General features: G+C 36.1%; 1 protein-coding gene across 1 annotated transcript in view; it reads left to right on the forward strand.

Annotated features, from left to right (window-relative positions):
• Positions 1-348: 348 nt before the first annotated feature.
• LOC104405677 (neuroblastoma-amplified sequence-like) overlaps positions 349-17,033 on the forward strand; it is a gene marked incomplete at both ends in the record, with an annotated part of 33,075 nt that continues 16,390 nt past the window's right edge. The window contains 10 exons of the mRNA XM_010014446.1: positions 349-477; positions 2,778-2,841; positions 4,232-4,425; positions 5,551-5,808; positions 6,581-6,706; positions 7,828-7,979; positions 8,736-8,870; positions 9,140-9,218; positions 9,927-10,031; positions 10,327-10,463. Coding sequence (XP_010012748.1) covers positions 349-477; positions 2,778-2,841; positions 4,232-4,425; positions 5,551-5,808; positions 6,581-6,706; positions 7,828-7,979; positions 8,736-8,870; positions 9,140-9,218; positions 9,927-10,031; positions 10,327-10,463 — 1,379 coding nt within the window. The remainder of the gene's footprint in view (positions 478-2,777; positions 2,842-4,231; positions 4,426-5,550; positions 5,809-6,580; positions 6,707-7,827; positions 7,980-8,735; positions 8,871-9,139; positions 9,219-9,926; positions 10,032-10,326; positions 10,464-17,033) is intronic.

A 17,033-nucleotide genomic window follows, 5' to 3' on the forward strand; every position in this document is an offset into this window, starting at 1 on the left:
TTTCCTGATAACAATGTGATACAGAAGTTCACATTTCTAAAGATTTATTCATGTTATTGTAGTTTTCTTCCTTAATACAGGTTGCATGTTAAATTTTCAGGATGGAATATTGTACATTTTCTTTTCCATACTATAGAACAAAAAATATTTTGGGTTTTGTGGGTTTTTCATGGAAATTCTTGGGGTGTGTGTCCTTCTCTCTCTTTTTTTTTTTTTTTTTTTTTTTTTGGTATGTGTGTGGTTTTTTAATGTTTGAATTATAGTGTAGAATCATAGAATTGTTTTTTATTTGCTTAGGTGTTTTTTTGTTCTGTTTTTGCTTTACTTTGCTGACATAATGTTTGGCAGGATGGAGTTTTCAAGATGAATCTTTCTCCTGATGGAGCTCTTCTGGCAGCTATTCATTTCTCAGGAAAACTGACGATCTGGTCTATTCCATCTCTCAGGCAACAAGGAGAATGGGAGCAAACTGATCAGGTAAGAAGGATTTAGATACTTGTGGTATGTATCTTAATCCTCTGAGGATCTATTTTCCTAGGAGGTGAGAGATGTTCAGATGACCGGAAAGATAGTATGTAGGTAGAGCAGTGAACTTCATATTTTTTGAGCCCTGTATTTACTTTTACAGTATTCTTTCTATGTTTTATCATAAGCCTTAAACTTAAAATTAGGAAAAAAGAACCACTTGTGATACAATGAATTTTTCTGTGACGCATTTTAGTGCCATCTGGGTAACATTGGCAGGGGTATAGATTGAAATGCTATTTTAAATGTAAGTGGAGGTCAACACTGGTAACTTTGAATGATTAAAACCAAATTCTGCTGAGTGTCTAATGTAATCATCTAGTACTCCCTCAAAATTTACCTTACCTTCTGTCAGATAATGCTCCAGAATTGTTTGTTCATCAGACTGGTATTAGTACGTCACCTGCTTTCTACAGGAATCGTTTGGAAAACTTAGTAGGGGGTCTTAAGTTTGGATTGCACAGACACTGTCAAACTTTTATGTGACTAGTGTGAATTTAGACACTGGGATTGCAAAATCAATTAGTTTTCAAAGAAAATTCCAAATAACTAATACATTGTCTGAGTAAAGATAACACTTTATTTTAGTGAGGAAAATGTATCCGTGTTTTGAAAAATGACAAATCTGACATGATTCAAACTAGTATGCAAAGTATTCTGGGTTTATTCCCATTAATTTCTTGACCAGTAGATATGGAAAGGCTTTTCAGTTGCAGTACCTTGTGCTATGTTCTAAACCTAGAAGACATGAACTGACATCAACTTTAAACAGAGTAACCAGTCAGATGGTATCTTTGATTGTTAGACATATATGGCACTAATTGCCACCTATATTTCCTACATAGTATTGATGTCACATGGCTTTATTGTACATAAGTGTGTTTCTTATTAGAAAGTTATTGTAGAATGAAACATTTGCTACTTAGTAATAAACAGCTGTGTTTTAGTGCATATGCTGATTAATAAAGCCACATTATGTTATGATTAAATATTTGCAGTTTCTGATTTTTCTTTATAACTGCCTTTTGCAGGATAAATCTTTGCACTGTGTATTGACTCCTTTAGAAATTTCAATGCAAAAAAATTTCCTCCAGTTTTTGTAGACAGCTTTAAATTCTTCGGGTTTATGCATTCATATAAAACTGACAGCTTTTTCCCCGCTGAATTTCTCTGCAGTCTGTGCATTGTGCAGTAGGTACTATGAGGCCTACAAACAAAACACTTCCCTGATGTTACATATGGGCACAGGCTTCTGTAACGATGAAGAGGAGAAAATGAAGGAAGAAGTCTTCCTTTGGGTGTTACGATGACTATGAGGTTAAATGAAGAATTTTTAGGAAAAATTGCAAAAAAAAAAAAGGGGGGGCAAAAATAATTGACTATAGGAAAGATTTGAGTCATTAATACTTGTGGAGATAATGATATGTTGCCATCCTGAAAATCACTGCTGTGTGCTCTTTTTGATCTGACTGCAAAAGCAAGACTTGGAAACATGGTTGTGGTGTTGCGTAGCTTAAGTTTTGGTTATTAGAGGATAAGCAGTCAGATCTGGTTAGGCTAATGCATTGCATGGCAGTTAGGGGCAGGATTACTGTTATCTGTGTGTGTGTAGTTCTATGTATTCTGTTATTAATAAAGTTTAAAAAACAACAGAGCAACATCTTACTAATTCTGAAAGTTGCAGTGCATCATTAAATAATGCTGCTTGTCTTGCTGCACTAGTCTTGAAAGGGACTTCACAACTATGAAAATAACCATAGTAAATACTTCAGCATCATACTAGGCTGATACTCAGGAACACTACACAGAGCAAACAGGAGGGCTGTTTTGAAGATTCTTCATTTATATGCTTGCAGTCCTGCATTTAGACATGCAAAGTAAGCGCTTGGTAGGCTTCTGATGGCTGGGGAGCCTTTATTTCAGAAGTCTTTAGGGTGCGATTACTGTTTAGTTCTGTCTAGGCCAGGTCTGATTGGACACTTGTTTTCTAATATGGTCTTTTAGGAATCCAGAAGTCTATTTTGGTATGATTTTTATTTTTTTTAATTTGACTGTCTGGAGGAAAGTACAATGTCACTACAGCAACTGTACATTTTATTTTCAGAAAAAGTTTGAATTCATGAATAGTATTTTTATTGAAAAATGAGTGGGTCAGCAGTAGAATAAATAAACAGATTGTCTGTATGACGAAGATTTACTTGTATATAATGTTTATTTTGTTTCACACTTTTTTTTAATTATTTTTCTTTTAGCCAGGTTATGATGAACTTAATCCAGACTGGAGACTCTCTAGTGAAAAAAGAAAGAAAATAAAAGGTATGTGGTACAGTTAGATCATTATTTTATATGACAGTAGTTGAAAATATTTATACAAATATTCAAAAACCTAAAATGGCTTAATTAAATCTCAGAATAGAGGCCAAAATTCTATGTATGATTTTAATTTGTAGCATGGCATAACTAAATCAGTGTCACAAAAGTTTTTTTTTTTTATATCTCCTCTTAAGAATACTTTTGTAGCCGTAACCATAAATAAGATGGTATTTCAGTTAGTACAGGACCTCATTTATTATTAATCATGTGATTATGACTCTGTATAATGCTGAACATTCAGCAGACATGTCAGCCTGTGTCAGAAATCATTACATCATTACATTGCAGGTAACATATTATTAGGGTCAACAGTCTAAAACCTAAACTTACCGTTACTTTTTCTTTCTGTGAATGTCTAATAAATCTTGAAAGTTAACATAATTTAAAGATACTAGTTTAAAATTCTAAAACAAAAGGGCTTTGTTTCCTCTGACTGGATTTACCTCATGTCAGTCTCTATCTTTTCCCAAAATTCAGGTTATTGTGTGCAGTCATTTATCACCTGGTTATTGCACAGCTCTTCCAAGAGTGCAGAAATAAATAGCTATTCCATGATCCATTCACTACTGCTCCTATACATCTGTATTATTGAAATATTTCTATTACTTTTTACTATTTTTCTTGGTAATTCTGTCTTTGTCTTATTTCATCTCACCTTCATGGGTAGGCTGCTGAGAAAGCACTGAAATGCTTAACAGAAAAGTGATAAGCTTATCTGTTTCTCAGTGCTGTCTGGGGAAAGATTGCTCTCATCAGGGAGGTAGGAAATGATGCTGTAGTGAACAAATTGAGCTAACTCTCATGAACATTTTGTCCCAATGTCCAGTTACTATAATCAAGACAGTCTTAGAAATGACACAGTCCTCGGTCGGGGTGATGTTTGTTTTTTTTTTGTTGCTTTAATCTTCTTAAACAGCTTCATCTTGTAGACTGTTTCAGGAGCCTTCTTCATAGCTGTCACTCGTCCTCAGAAGCAGTGTAACCTTTTATGATTTTCATCAGTATTGTGTTTGTTGCCAGGGAGACTGGGTCAAGGATAGCCTGGGAAGTACTGAAACAGATCTTTATCAAATGTCTCAAATTTGTCCTGTTTTGTGCAAGTAAATCAGTTTACTGTGAATTTTTGCCAAATAATATTAAAAAATAACTACGTTCACAATTGTGGTTGTTTTGTTTTGTTCCTCCTCCCCCGCCCCCCCAGCTTTATTTAACGCAGAACTGATTTAGTAAAATATAATTGATCTAAAATTGAAGTAAATGCTGTTCTTACCTGGTCGTTAAAGTTATCTTTCTTTGTATGGTGCATTCTTACTTATGTATTTGTTTATTTCAGATAAGGAATCCTATTACCCATTGATAGATGTAAATTGGTGGGCAGACAATTGTGTCATCTTGGCTCGCTGCTCTGGTGCGCTGACTGTGTCATCAGTCAAGACGTTAAGAAACTTGCTAGGAAAGTCATGTGAATGGTTTGAAAGTTCTCCTCAGGTCACTTCAGCTCACGATGGAGGATTTTTAAGTCTAGAGGTGAGGAATGTACACAGATTGATACTTTTTTGGAATGTAACAGAAAAATTTGCTTTTGTGTATGTAATACTAAGGGTGATGTGTGTGTGGTGTAGTTAAAAGAAAGTTACTATTACCAAAACAAAAAGTGATTCTGTTTCCTCATGTGTAGGTAGATATTGCAGGGAAATTCTGAACTTGCTGCAATTTAACTGTCTTAATAAAAACTTGATTGTCAAATAACTTCTGGAGAGTAGAAGCAAAACTCCTAGAAGGCTGAGTCTGACTGAGAGGAATCTTGCTGCAGGAAACAGTTCATGTCAACAGTTTTCACTGCTTTGTATGCTACTGCATTTGAAGAATACTGCAAGCATCCCTCTCCCATTTTGAAACAGATGCTTCTTATACAGGGAGTGTATTTAAAAGAAATGAGGATCACATTTCAATTAAGACAAAGCCATGTGAGAGATACTTTCTGTTGTTGTTGTTCATCTTTAGTAGGATTCCAGGAGTGAGTAGAACATAACAAAGTTAACTGGGAATTTTGTCTGAAATGAAGAAAGCTACTCTTCCCTAAGGCTTACTCTGAAATAGGTCTTAAACATCTCAGACAGAAGTTTAAAATAATATTTATTAGAATATCTCAGTAAGTACTAAAGCTGCGTTTATGTTTTTGGAAAGTTTCATTATTCTGGAAATAAGATAAGCCAGTGACTAGTATATTACAGCCTAAGGATGTTGTCTGATATTACATTTGCATTGAACAGAAAACCTTGCTTTGAATAGCTAAGAGTTGAAAAAATCGCTGTATGCTGCAGTGGGGTATGTAATAGTGTACAAAGATGCCTCCATAGTTCTGTCCTGTCTCAAGTGGTGTATGACATTTAGTGTAATAGAGGATTATTATTAAGAAACTTTCAGTCTGTCTTCAGTAGGTGAGGGATGAGGCCTCAGATCTAGGCGACAGATGCAATTAGGGTTTGTGGATCATGCCAAGCAAGCTAAGAAATAAAGGATTTAAAGGTGAAGGGGAGGAAAGGTGTTGATTCTGAAATCTGAAGTACTGGAGGTGGAGTTGTACTCAGTTCTCACTAAAGTAGTTGAGGTGTACTAGGTGGATGCTTCATGTTCTTATTTTGTTTGCAGTGTGAGATAAAACTTGTTCCAAAACGATTACGCTTGGAGAGCAGGCCTGGTGATGAAGATGAGGGAGAATATGACTCTGATTCAGATGATGAAACTTCTGCCAAGGATAGATACTTCAGCTACCTAAAGCAAGGCCTGTACTTTGTGACAGAAATGGAACGATTTGCTCCTCCACGGAAACGTCCACGTACTATTACAAAGAATTTCCGCCTTGTCAGTTTGAGATCCACGACTCCAGAGGAACTCTACCAAAGAAAAGTATGCATAGAAGGAAAGCTCACATCTCTCTTAATCAGCTTAATTTAGAAAAAACTTCTTGTTTTTCTTTTAATTTTTGCTATATTAACAGAAGGATTTAGGCACGTAATTCTGAGGGTGTCTTAGCTGACAGAGTACCATGTTACCTAATTGAAGGGATCATTGTTTAAAACTAGCATTTAAATAATTCAAATGAGTTGAAGTTTGCAGGTCACTGAGGAGACACTGTGCATCGTTAGGTTGGCCAAACTTGGAAGTGTACTCATGTAAGTGTTTATAAATAATAAAAGACCTTGCAAATATATTGAACAAAATCAGTTTAGCTTGTTATTAGCCAGGAAATGGGTTAGCTTATACTCTGATGTGAATGTAGTTTACCTGCATGTTTCTTATTCAGGCTTACATACAAATTAGGCCTGTGACTCAGTCTTACTGAACAGATGCTTTTTAGTTGTTAAGATTAATTGTAGTACTTGAGAGTACTTTGTCTCGGCCATGTCTATAGTTCTGATTGTAAAGCAGCCCACTGCGTAGCTGATGTCATAGTGGTTACCTAAATAACATCTTCCTTTTTCTTGAGGAAAAATCTCTGATTTTCTAGATGTGTCCGTCACATCTCAGTTTTACTCATCTCTATCTTGCACCATTCTCTTTCCTACCTGCTTAAGCATACCTACAGTAATTATCCCTCTACCTGCTTCAATACACAGAATTATTTTATTGTTTAGTATGGAGATCAGATGACTTCAACTTTCATGTGTTTGCTTTTTAGATTGATAATGAAGAATATGGGGAAGCTTTGTCTTTGGCTCAAGCATATGGGCTTGATTCTGATCTTGTGTATCAAAGACAGTGGAGAAAGTCGACTGTTAATGTTGCTTCAATTCAAGACTACTTGGTAAGTTTGTGTTTTGTGACTTGTAGTTTTCTTACCAGTGTTCCTGTTACAGAAATTGAATTCTCAATTGTGTTTTAATTTATGCAACATAAACTGGTGGCAGTTTGGAGACCTGTCCTGCAAATTCCATTTCCTGTCATGTGGAGGAGTGTTATCTTGCTAATTTAACTGAAGGCCTGATCCACAGACCTTGGAAGTTAATCAAAATCTTTTCTTTGTAGTAACTTCTAATTTCCATTAATAGCAGCATGCTTTCTGTAATGTAATTGGCAGTAGATTGTTACCTGACAAACGAATACTAATAATTAGAAATATAAAGCATTTAAATAACTTCGAAGTATTACAGAAAATCAGATGGGAAGGTGAAGTTGATATCTAGCTATATAGCAAAGTTTGAATAGTAAAATTCACGGTGAACTCTATCTGCAACTGTAGCTTTTCAGTCAAATCCAACATGGGTTTTTTTGGCTTAGAAAAAGGCTTCTAACTCAGCAGGCAAGTGTTAAAGCTGCACAATCTAATGGTGCTATAGGGTAAAGTCTTTCAAGAGGTCAAGAGAAATGCCATCTATTTTTTTTTTTTCCCCTCAAGTCTGATATTGCTTGAAAGTCAGAATAAGATTTCTACAAGTAGCTATTCTCCACGTGTTATGTAATCTCAGCTGAAGATCAGCAGATATGACCAATAATATTTTGTGGCCCTGGTGTGTCTTTTCTATCACAGAATCCTACTGGCATGTGAAGAGGCTGATACTGAAAATGATACTAGTGCTATTGTGAAATGCACTTGGTTTATAAAAACTGCATTTTAGTCCCGAAACATCACATTTAATTTAGTGTGAGGAGCAGTACTAATTAAAGAATATGAATAATAACATCTATTCCAGTTGTGAATTTTCTGCTAAATCACTTGGCATTTCTGTGCCCTTTTCTGCCACACATACTCTGAGGGAATTGTTTCTTTGCATTCTCACCTCTTTTGTTGGTTCACTTTGTCAATCATCAGATTAACTTGACATCTTCTTGAGTGGAATCAACACCTTAAAAGGTTTTAATATCTCCAGTTTCGGTGCTTTGGATTGAAGCATGTAACATTGTATCTATGCTCTTGTTCTTGGACAGAGCAAAATTAAGAAGCGTGCATGGGTTCTTCACGAGTGCTTGGAAAGAGTTCCGGAGAATGTGGATGCTGCTGAGAAGCTGCTTCAGTATGGCTTGAAAGGCACAGACTTGGAGGCTTTTGTGGCCATAGGAAAAGGAGAAGATGGTGGCAGGTTTGGGTATAGAGTTTCTGTCTTTTCTTTTCTGAAGAGTGGTGTGTATGGTCTTCTCATATATTTGATAACATTTTTTATCAACCACTAGTGAAAATGTTAAGATGCTTTCACAGGATATACAGTTAATGCTTTGAATCAAACTATTCTGAAGATGTCCACAGGTACCTATTCTCATTTACCTTTGTAAAAGGTAAAATTACTGCTTGTTTGTACCACATTTTCTCTCTTCTTCAGATGCCCATTATTTTCTTCATTATAGAGAACTTCTGTTATCGCTTTTTTTCTATGAGAATCTGTTTTTGTTGCCTCTTATGGAAGCTGCAGCTACCCCTATAAATGTTTTTTGTTGTATGTTTTAACTGTTGTATGATCATCTTTGGTTCAAGTGAGGAGGGGAACAAAGCAAAACACAGTGGGTCAGTGGGGAAATACATGCAGACACATTTCTCTTCAGTGTTCAGTTTCTGGTGGTAGAAATAGAAGAGGCCATTCTTTGTGCAGTCATCTATTTCCATTGTATCCTGTGAAGCTGCTGTTAATCCCATGTGCTACCTGTGGAATTCAGAAATGTCTGTCAACCATCATAGCTGTGTGGCTGGTGGTTTGTTTTGGTTTGTTGTTTTTTGTTTGTTGTTTTTTTTGTGGGGGGAAATGAGATAATGCCTGTTACTGGCTTGTGATGTTTACTTTACAGCAGTAAAACTTGGTTTTATCTTTTTCAACATTGATTACATTGTTGGTTTTGTCTTCCAGATTTATCTTACCAGGGGAAGTGGACACTGAAGTTCTCTATGAAGACTTTCTGTCACCAGATGAAGAAATGGATACTAGAAAGGAAAAAGAGGCCAAGAAGCGTCAAGAACTGCTATTATCAGTAAACTTTTCAAAGTAAATGAAATGTTAGGGCATGTTTTAAGCAGTTATAGGTTTGTTATAACTACACAGTTGAAAGAATGTAATTACTCTCATGTATGTTATTCCTAATAGGAAAGTGGTTTAAATTTTAATTGGCATTATATTGTGTCAGAGTTCTTTGTTTACTTAATTTCTTAATACATTCCAGTGCACAAAGACACTAAAATGTGTAACTATTGTCTTCATATGCACATGATGAACAATATCGATTGCAAGCCTGAAAATTCCTGTTTTGAACACAGGCTGACACTGGAACAAAAAGAACTCTGCCGTAGTAGGCTGAAGCTCTTAACTTACCTTGATCGCCTCGAAACCTACAAGGTGAGGAAACTTGGTAACTACCTACAGTTCTTTTGAATTCTCATTCCACAGGTAGTCCTGTAACTTCTTCATCACATCATCACATCTTTTTTTTGATTATATATTGTCGTATTAATGTTCATAGTTTTTTCAAAATGCTGTAGTCTCTTACTCGATAAAAGTAAGCTGCTTTCTGTTCAAGCTACTGTGTTTCTCCTGCTTTATTGTTGCAAATAGCTGGCTTCTAGTGCTCAGAGGTATAGTTTGGCAGAAGCCTGCTTCGATCATACTGTATCTGTGGGGAATTAAGTTAGGCAACAACATGAGATGTGGAGTTGGTGCAAGATTACTGTTATTTTCCTCTGCCAGTCTAATTAGCAAGTTCTATTCAGATTTTCCGAAATTTTTTGGAATGTCGATCTGTATTTTACTTAGTTTTTTAACTTTGCAGTTGGCACTAGTCACATAATGACTTTTACTACATCTCTTTGTAACTTAGTTGTTTAAACCTTAGTTGTCTAAACCTTAATTAAAATAAGGCAGAGAATTGTCTTAGCTTATCAATCAAAAATGTACTGTTTTTTTTTAATACGTAAATAAAAAACAACAGCATGCTTTTCTGCATATATCTCATATCCTAAGATAAAGAAACATAGGCTTTTTGATGCTTGTGTAAATCTTGTATGGAACCCAACCTTTTATAATTCTATCTTTTTTTTTTTTTTTAAGGAAATCCTTGGAGGGCCTCATGCAGCTGAACAGCACTATGATGCTGAATTCTTCAAGAAGTTCAGAAATCAGAATATTGTACTTTCAGCAAGAACTTATGCTCGGGTATTAATATTTATTTTGATAGACTGTAATTTTGTTTTGTTATTGATTTTTTGCATTTCAGTGCATTTTTCCCCCCTTTGAACTTGGTTGAGTCTCAGTGGGAGTTTAAGAGGTAGGAGGTTTATTTGCTTGATTGTAAATAAATATATGCAGTGACCCTGAAATAATTTTCTTTATTGCTAAAGAAAACTTTAAAATTAAATATTTGTTGCATGACCTAAGCTTACATTTCTTGCTCCTTTTCAGTCTAAATCAGTCTTAAGCTAGTTCTGCAACTTAATGTTTTGCCTTTTAGGAAAGCAATGTCAGAGCCCTGGAAATTTTGTTCACTTTCCATGGATCAGCTTTACTTCCACACAGACAGGCAATTCTCTCCAATTTTCCAGAGACTACTTCACCACATGAATATGCTTTCTTGTTGCCTGAAGCTTGGTAAGGATGCAACAATGGATATCCAGAATGATATTTAGGTTAATCCTTAAATTATTTTTCATATATGGCAATTCGCTATTGGTTATTATGTGGGATCAAAAAAGCAGCATTTTTTTCTGTGTTCTTGACCAGTCTTTGTTTTCTACTTTACTTTGTGCCACTCAGAGCAGATTTTTGGTCTCTTTTGGTTATTGTCAGGAAAGTAGGGACTTTAAATGTTCTTGCCTCTGTTACACTTAAGAGGAAGCGTGGCCTATTCTGACCTGAAACTGCCCACATTTTCACAGGTGTAAGTACAAGTCTGTAACTGGTTCATAATGACAGGCAACATTAGAAGATGAATAATACAAGTGTTTAGCTCTCTGAAAGCAATTATATTTTTCTGCATTTGTTTTTGAATTGTGAAAATTTTGAAATTAAGCAGTCACTAACTTCAGAATCATCAATCTTTTTCTTACTGATTCTTACACATTTTGGTAAGGTAGAATTATGAAAAGCTTTATACTTTCCTACTCTTTCATTTCAGCATAAAATATTAGTTTACTGTCAATTTCATAAATGTTTTTATAAGAGTCTTCCTTGAACATCTTATAATGTTCTGCATATTAATTAAAATAATTTTTTGCTTCTAGAGTGTTTCTTTCAAACACTTCAATTATGAAATTAGTTTTGAAGTGTATTGTTCAGTGCCCATAAAGAACTGTGCAGATTTCATTATTTAATACTTTACAATAGAACTTTGAACCCTTACTTCAGAGGGATAGTTTTTGAAGTAGCTAATAGAATTTCTTTTTTAGTAGTCTTCCAGAATTATAGTTAAGTTTTTATATTCAAAGTTTCAATAGTCCCATTTGGATAGTTCTCCATGTAGAAGAGGGTTTTTTAATTCATCAAGTTATTCCCCCGACATTTTTCCTAGCTTAGAATACTTATAACTTTTCTCCTTTCTGAACAGAAGTTTGTCTTTATTTCATGATATCCAGTACTTACCAGTGCCCATTTTATCATGTTGGTAGTATTAGGAATACATTTAGTTATGTAGTTACGGTGTGAAAACATTTGTTTTAGTATTTAAGGTAACAGTTAGGACAATGAAGAGAAATTAGTGGTGTTTATAAAATTGGTAAAATATTATTCCAATTTCAGTTTTATCAGATTTGTAATGTGAGAGGGAGAGGAGAAGGATCTTCTTAAATGTGGTTATGATATTTTATTGGTGTTCATAAATAGGTTCCCCTTCTTTCTGAAGGGTTGTTTGTTCTCGGGTTTGTTTTTTTATTTTGCTGTTGTGATTGGTTGGTTGGTTTAAGAAACTGACTCTCGTGCCAAGGGGCAAAATGACAGTTAAAATAAAACATTTCACCAGTGATCTACTAGTAAAGATGCAAGTTATAGGTTAAGAACTTAATTTTGTCTGCTGCTGAAAAATGCAAGTATATAGTTTGAGTCTTTCTTCCTGCGGTACACAGTACTTTCCAGTGCTACGACCAGGTTCACAGCTTGCAGAACAGTTAATACTGTATATATTTGAAATGTCTGTCTTTGGGCAGCTACAAAATGAGGATGAGACCAAATCCTATACTCAGATCCCATATACTCATCAAAAGATACTGTATATTTGATCTAAACTTTTCCTCAAACTGTTTCCTTGTTACAAAACTGCTTATAGTACTTACAGTATTGCTAAATGCACTCCCTAAAACTCTCTTATTAATAGAATTAAATACGTATTGATAAAATACCTGTTAATGGGAGTAATATACTAATGAAGTAGACTTAAATTGTAAAAAGTAACATTTTCTTCGGATCTTAAAAGGGTTTGTTTTTTTTTTTTGTTGTTTTTTTTTTTAGTGGGATGAGTCTCCCTTCCCCCCTCCCCAGTCCAAGTAGCTTCAGCTTTTAGCAATTCTTGTTTCATGTTAATGAAAATTAATCCATGTGAATCAAAGAGAATTGAAATTCTTGGTCATTTTAAGTGAGTTTATTTGACCTTTAGTTCTAGCATTTGTTTTTTAAATGGGTTATTAGTATGAACAGAATTATTGGCATTCTGTAGTTACATAGTTGTTGTTATGAAATCCAGTTTAAAAGTGTGCTGTCTAGCTTACTTCTCTATAGAACACAGTATATAGACATAATTTGCCTTAAAATAACTGATTGAACAAGGTTATGGTATAACTTACAAAACTGTTTTATTCCCACAAAATAATAAAAAATTGCAAGTACTGACTATAGTAAACTTGCAGACAAAAGAAAAACATTGCAAAAATACAAACCCCTGTGTTTTAATAGGTAGGAAAAATGTCAGTGGTATTACCACCTAGCGTCTTTTCAGCTTATGCAGGTTGTAATTACAGGGGTTGTGGGATAACGGGTGGGAATGAGTAAATCTGTCCTCATGAACTTTGACTCTAGACAAATCTTATAAAGGATTCTGAGTCAGGAAATGAATCAGTATGTTCTTCCTTTTTAAATTTCACACTGTTGCAGCTAGGAAATAGGGTGCATGCTGGGTATCAGAAGGATTTTCTACTTTCATCTGTGAAGAAGACTGATGTCTCGTGTGGCTTCTTTTTAACTCATAGGGTTGGGGTTTTCTTGTTGTTGTTGTTTGTTTTTTGGTTTGGTTTTTTTTTTTTTCTGAAAATTCAAGGCCGTAATTGTCTGTAGCAATGGATTCCAGTAGGGTAATTGGCTGCTGTGGTCCATGTGATGAGATCACTAACATGGATCATCTGCTTAATAGTGCCTATGTTAAGAGTACAGCCTGCCCTGGTGGTCTTGCTTAAAGAGGGCCTTGTTCCTGCCTTGTTGATGGCTTTGCTGCTCGTCCTCCTGCAGCTCAGACCTCTTGATGGGCAGTGTACAGCTCTGGAGGCAGAAAAGATTTTGGTGGAGGAAAAAAATACTATAGTTTGTCTTCTAGGTCTTCATGTGTGGCCCAGTGAGTGTGCAGGGTGAAGTAGTGCTGGGAATTGACCATGTTGTGTCTGTGTATATGGAGCATTTTAAATGATAATCGGGTTGGTTTCCAACTAGAGCTTTCTGAGGTGACGCCTACCCTTACGGAACTTCACCACAGAACACTCTGTTCTCATAGTTGCCCCATCTATAGGGGAATCTGGCTGAGGAGAAACTTAAGATTGTATAGCAGGTGCTGCTTTGTCTGTGCATGGAACAGGTGGCAAATTGGCACCTCTAGCAATTGCCAAGGCAAAACCATTGAAACTGTTGCTTACTGTACACCAGCACCCACATGAATGCACCCAGAAGAGCTGTATTGGAAGAATTTCATTACCTATCTTCTTGTAAAGATTGTACTGTAACTGCCATTACCTTTGGTCTGGAGCCTCCAGTTCAGCTGCAGAGAGTAATTTCTATGTACCTACTGAAAAAAATGTGTGTTTTGCTAGTGCATTCTACAGGCACAAAGCGTTTTGTTTTTCTTGTTACTGGCACGTCATTTCCATTAGGATGGCATTTAGAGGCCAGCATCACAAAGATTTTAAGGTCTTATCAGTCAAGAAAGAGTTGGCATAACAGGGAAATAAAAGGTAGAATAATTTATTTTTTCTGTCTTCTGGGCCAGGTTGTTAGGAAGTATATAGTTTTTTTTTTTTTTTCCTGTATCAGCTTATGAAAAGTCTCAACTGGTAGTTATCCTTTTGTTTCTCAATTTGTGGCACATGTTTTGTAGCTTAGCATCTTCAGGGGTCGCTCTCAGAACTGTTCAGGAGGAGGTTTGTAATGTCTGAGCAGAGTATTTATATATTCATGAGAGTCTTGAAAAGGACTGTGAGTTTATGAGCTCAACAGCTCTGGAGTTAAGAAGGAATCTGAAATACTAAGACGCATCGGTGGCTCTGCATGCCTGTCGGCTTCAAATTGGTATTGTGATAGACTTGACATTACTCAGTAATGTGTTTTTCCAGAATTGTGATTGTGATGTTTTCCTACTTCTTTTCATATTATTTCTTAGCTGCTTTTATAATGATGCCTCCTGAATCTTTGCTGTCTCTTAGTCATTTGGATTCATGCTCCTTCCCAGAAATGCATCATATGCACTGACTTCATCTGTTAAGACAGCTAGAGTGAAGGTGGTAAAAGTTTAGGTATTCAAAGGAGATGATAGCTCTTTCTATTTTAATAGCTACAGCTAGTGTTCTTAGTCTATAGTTAAGACTGTTGCCCTCAGGTTTTTAAAGGTGATCTTGGGTGAAAATAATGCTTTACCACCATTATATATACATAACCAGAGAATATTGTCTTTTCTTTTAATTTTCTTACCCTTTTAAGTACATTTAACTGTTATATTGTAACATTACCAATCGTGTTAAACTCACAAACATCGGGAAATTCAAATGTATGGTTCCCCCAACAGCCGTAAGTCTGCTATATTGCACATTATACTTCCCTCTAACATAGCAACATCTTACATGTTTCTGCTTTTTTATTCCTTAACTTTTCTTTCTCAAATATTGATTTTAAGTCATGGCTTAAAGTGAATTTTTACTGGAGAGTGTTGATGAACTCCATTTGCCTGATGAACTGGAGTGGGAATCAAATTATCTTTTAAAAACTTAGTAAACCTTTTAAAACCTGAAAATTTCCACGTAGGGTTGACTGATCTATGAACAGATAAATACTACACACTTAAACTAAGAGGTTCATAAGCAGTTAACTTTGCCTTTCCATAATGGTATCTTCTCCTGAACTAGGTTTTTTAGTTATTGCCTGTGGCACTGCAGTTTCAATAAAGCTCTTAAAGCTTTATCTCTTCTCAGTATGTGTATGTAAATGGATTTGATGACTGAATGTTTGCAGAACTGTCTAATATATAGTCCCCATTTTTTCATATTAGGTTTTCTTTTTCTCTTCTAAAGCTGAACTGCTTTTGTTTTTAGTGATGTTCAGAAGTGTTTATGTTAAAAGAATTAATCTGGTGGTCAGTTCTTTTTGTTTGTTTGAATTCATTTGTTTAGTGCTACAATGAAATAAATAGGAAGGGCATAAGTTTTATATGCACTTCTTTACAGTAAGGGAAAGAAGAAAAACATTTTAGAGGCAGAAGGATCAGTGTACTTATTATTTCGAGGATGTGTTTGGAGATGAAAAACCATCCCAAACCGAAACCTCAGATCTTACCTTCCACTATGAAGTAGAAGAAATAACTTCTGAGGGAAAGATTAGCTTGTCATGATGACATCCATATTCTTGTCTGGATTGACTTTGTAGAAGCACGGAAGGTTCTTGTGGTCCATGTAAAAGTTGAAGCAGTGGTATGGAGGAATAGAAGTTCTCCTGCAAATTGGCGTACGTGGGGATCTGGGAAAGCTGCAGGAGCAGCTCACTGCAGTCAGAAAGCTGCTGCAGAAAATGAGCTGGCAAAACTACCGAGGTATTAGTCATGAGGAGTCTTTGAAGAGGTGAATGAGAACTTCTGGCTATTAGGGAGCTACCACCAAGGTAGGAGGGAAGTGATACAGAAGCTGCAGCTGAGCTGTCATTTAGGGGGACCTAGACAGGCAGAGGGGAGGAATGGGCCAGCAAAAGCCTTGGGGCTTTCAAGGACAAATGCATAGTCCTGTTCCTGCAACTGAAGAAGCCTGCAATAAAAATAAAGGCTGGAGACTGACTGGCTGGGAAGCAGCTCTGCTGAAAAGGACCTGGAGGTCCTGGTGGGCACAAGCAGGACATAAGCCAGCAGAGAAGGCCAGCAGCACGTCCTGCACGAACAGGAGACTGAACAGCCAGAAGTCTGAGCAATCAGGCTATTGCACTGGTTCAACTGCATCCAGAATACTGGCTTCCAGTACAGGAAAGGCTTCAGTAAACTGGAGTGAGCTCAGCAGAGGGCCACCAGGGTAACTGGGGACTGGAGCACTTTGAGACAGCTGTGTGTGTTCAGCATGGAGAAGGTTTCAGGCAGGCCAGTAGCAGCCTTTGCATACCTTCGTATATCATGTGAGCTGGACTGTGCTTGTGATGTTTATCCACAGAGCACTAAGATTTTACCTGTTTCTGGCTTGTTCCTGCCTGACTTGTCCTGTCTTTTGCCTGCATAGTCTAGAACATAGTCCTTGGGTTGCCTTAACAGATCTCATGGAAGTGTATTGCTGTCATAGTCTTACTTGTTTGTCATCTTTTTATGGGGTTTAGAACAAAATTTCTTTCATGAGCATTCATTATGCTTTATAAATGTACTGTTCTGGAGGAGTATTTTCACTATATCTTGACAGCTTTGATCTTACTCAGAGTTCAGCTATGTCTTTAAAATAGTCCAGTTTGATTTTCTGAAAGCTATTGCCTCACAACTTTAACTGTATACATCAAGGAAAAAAAACCCATAGTGAGCTTCTAAACTGCAGTTGTGTGGTGTTGGTTGATGTTTAGATTATTCAGTCTAGATTGTTTTAGGAGAAAAAAAGTTCCTGTCTCCCCAAATCCTATTAAAGATTAAACACATCATTAAAACATAGCTTCATGTGTTTATGTGAAATCAGACATAACTTTTCTCCTCTGGTGGCAGAGTTGCTTCAAAAGACCTGTCACAACAATTAGCACAGCAGG

This window comes from Nestor notabilis, unplaced genomic scaffold (genome assembly GCF_000696875.1).
Source record: "Nestor notabilis isolate BGI_N333 unplaced genomic scaffold, ASM69687v1 scaffold25105, whole genome shotgun sequence".
Lineage (NCBI taxonomy): Eukaryota > Metazoa > Chordata > Aves > Psittaciformes > Psittacidae > Nestor > Nestor notabilis.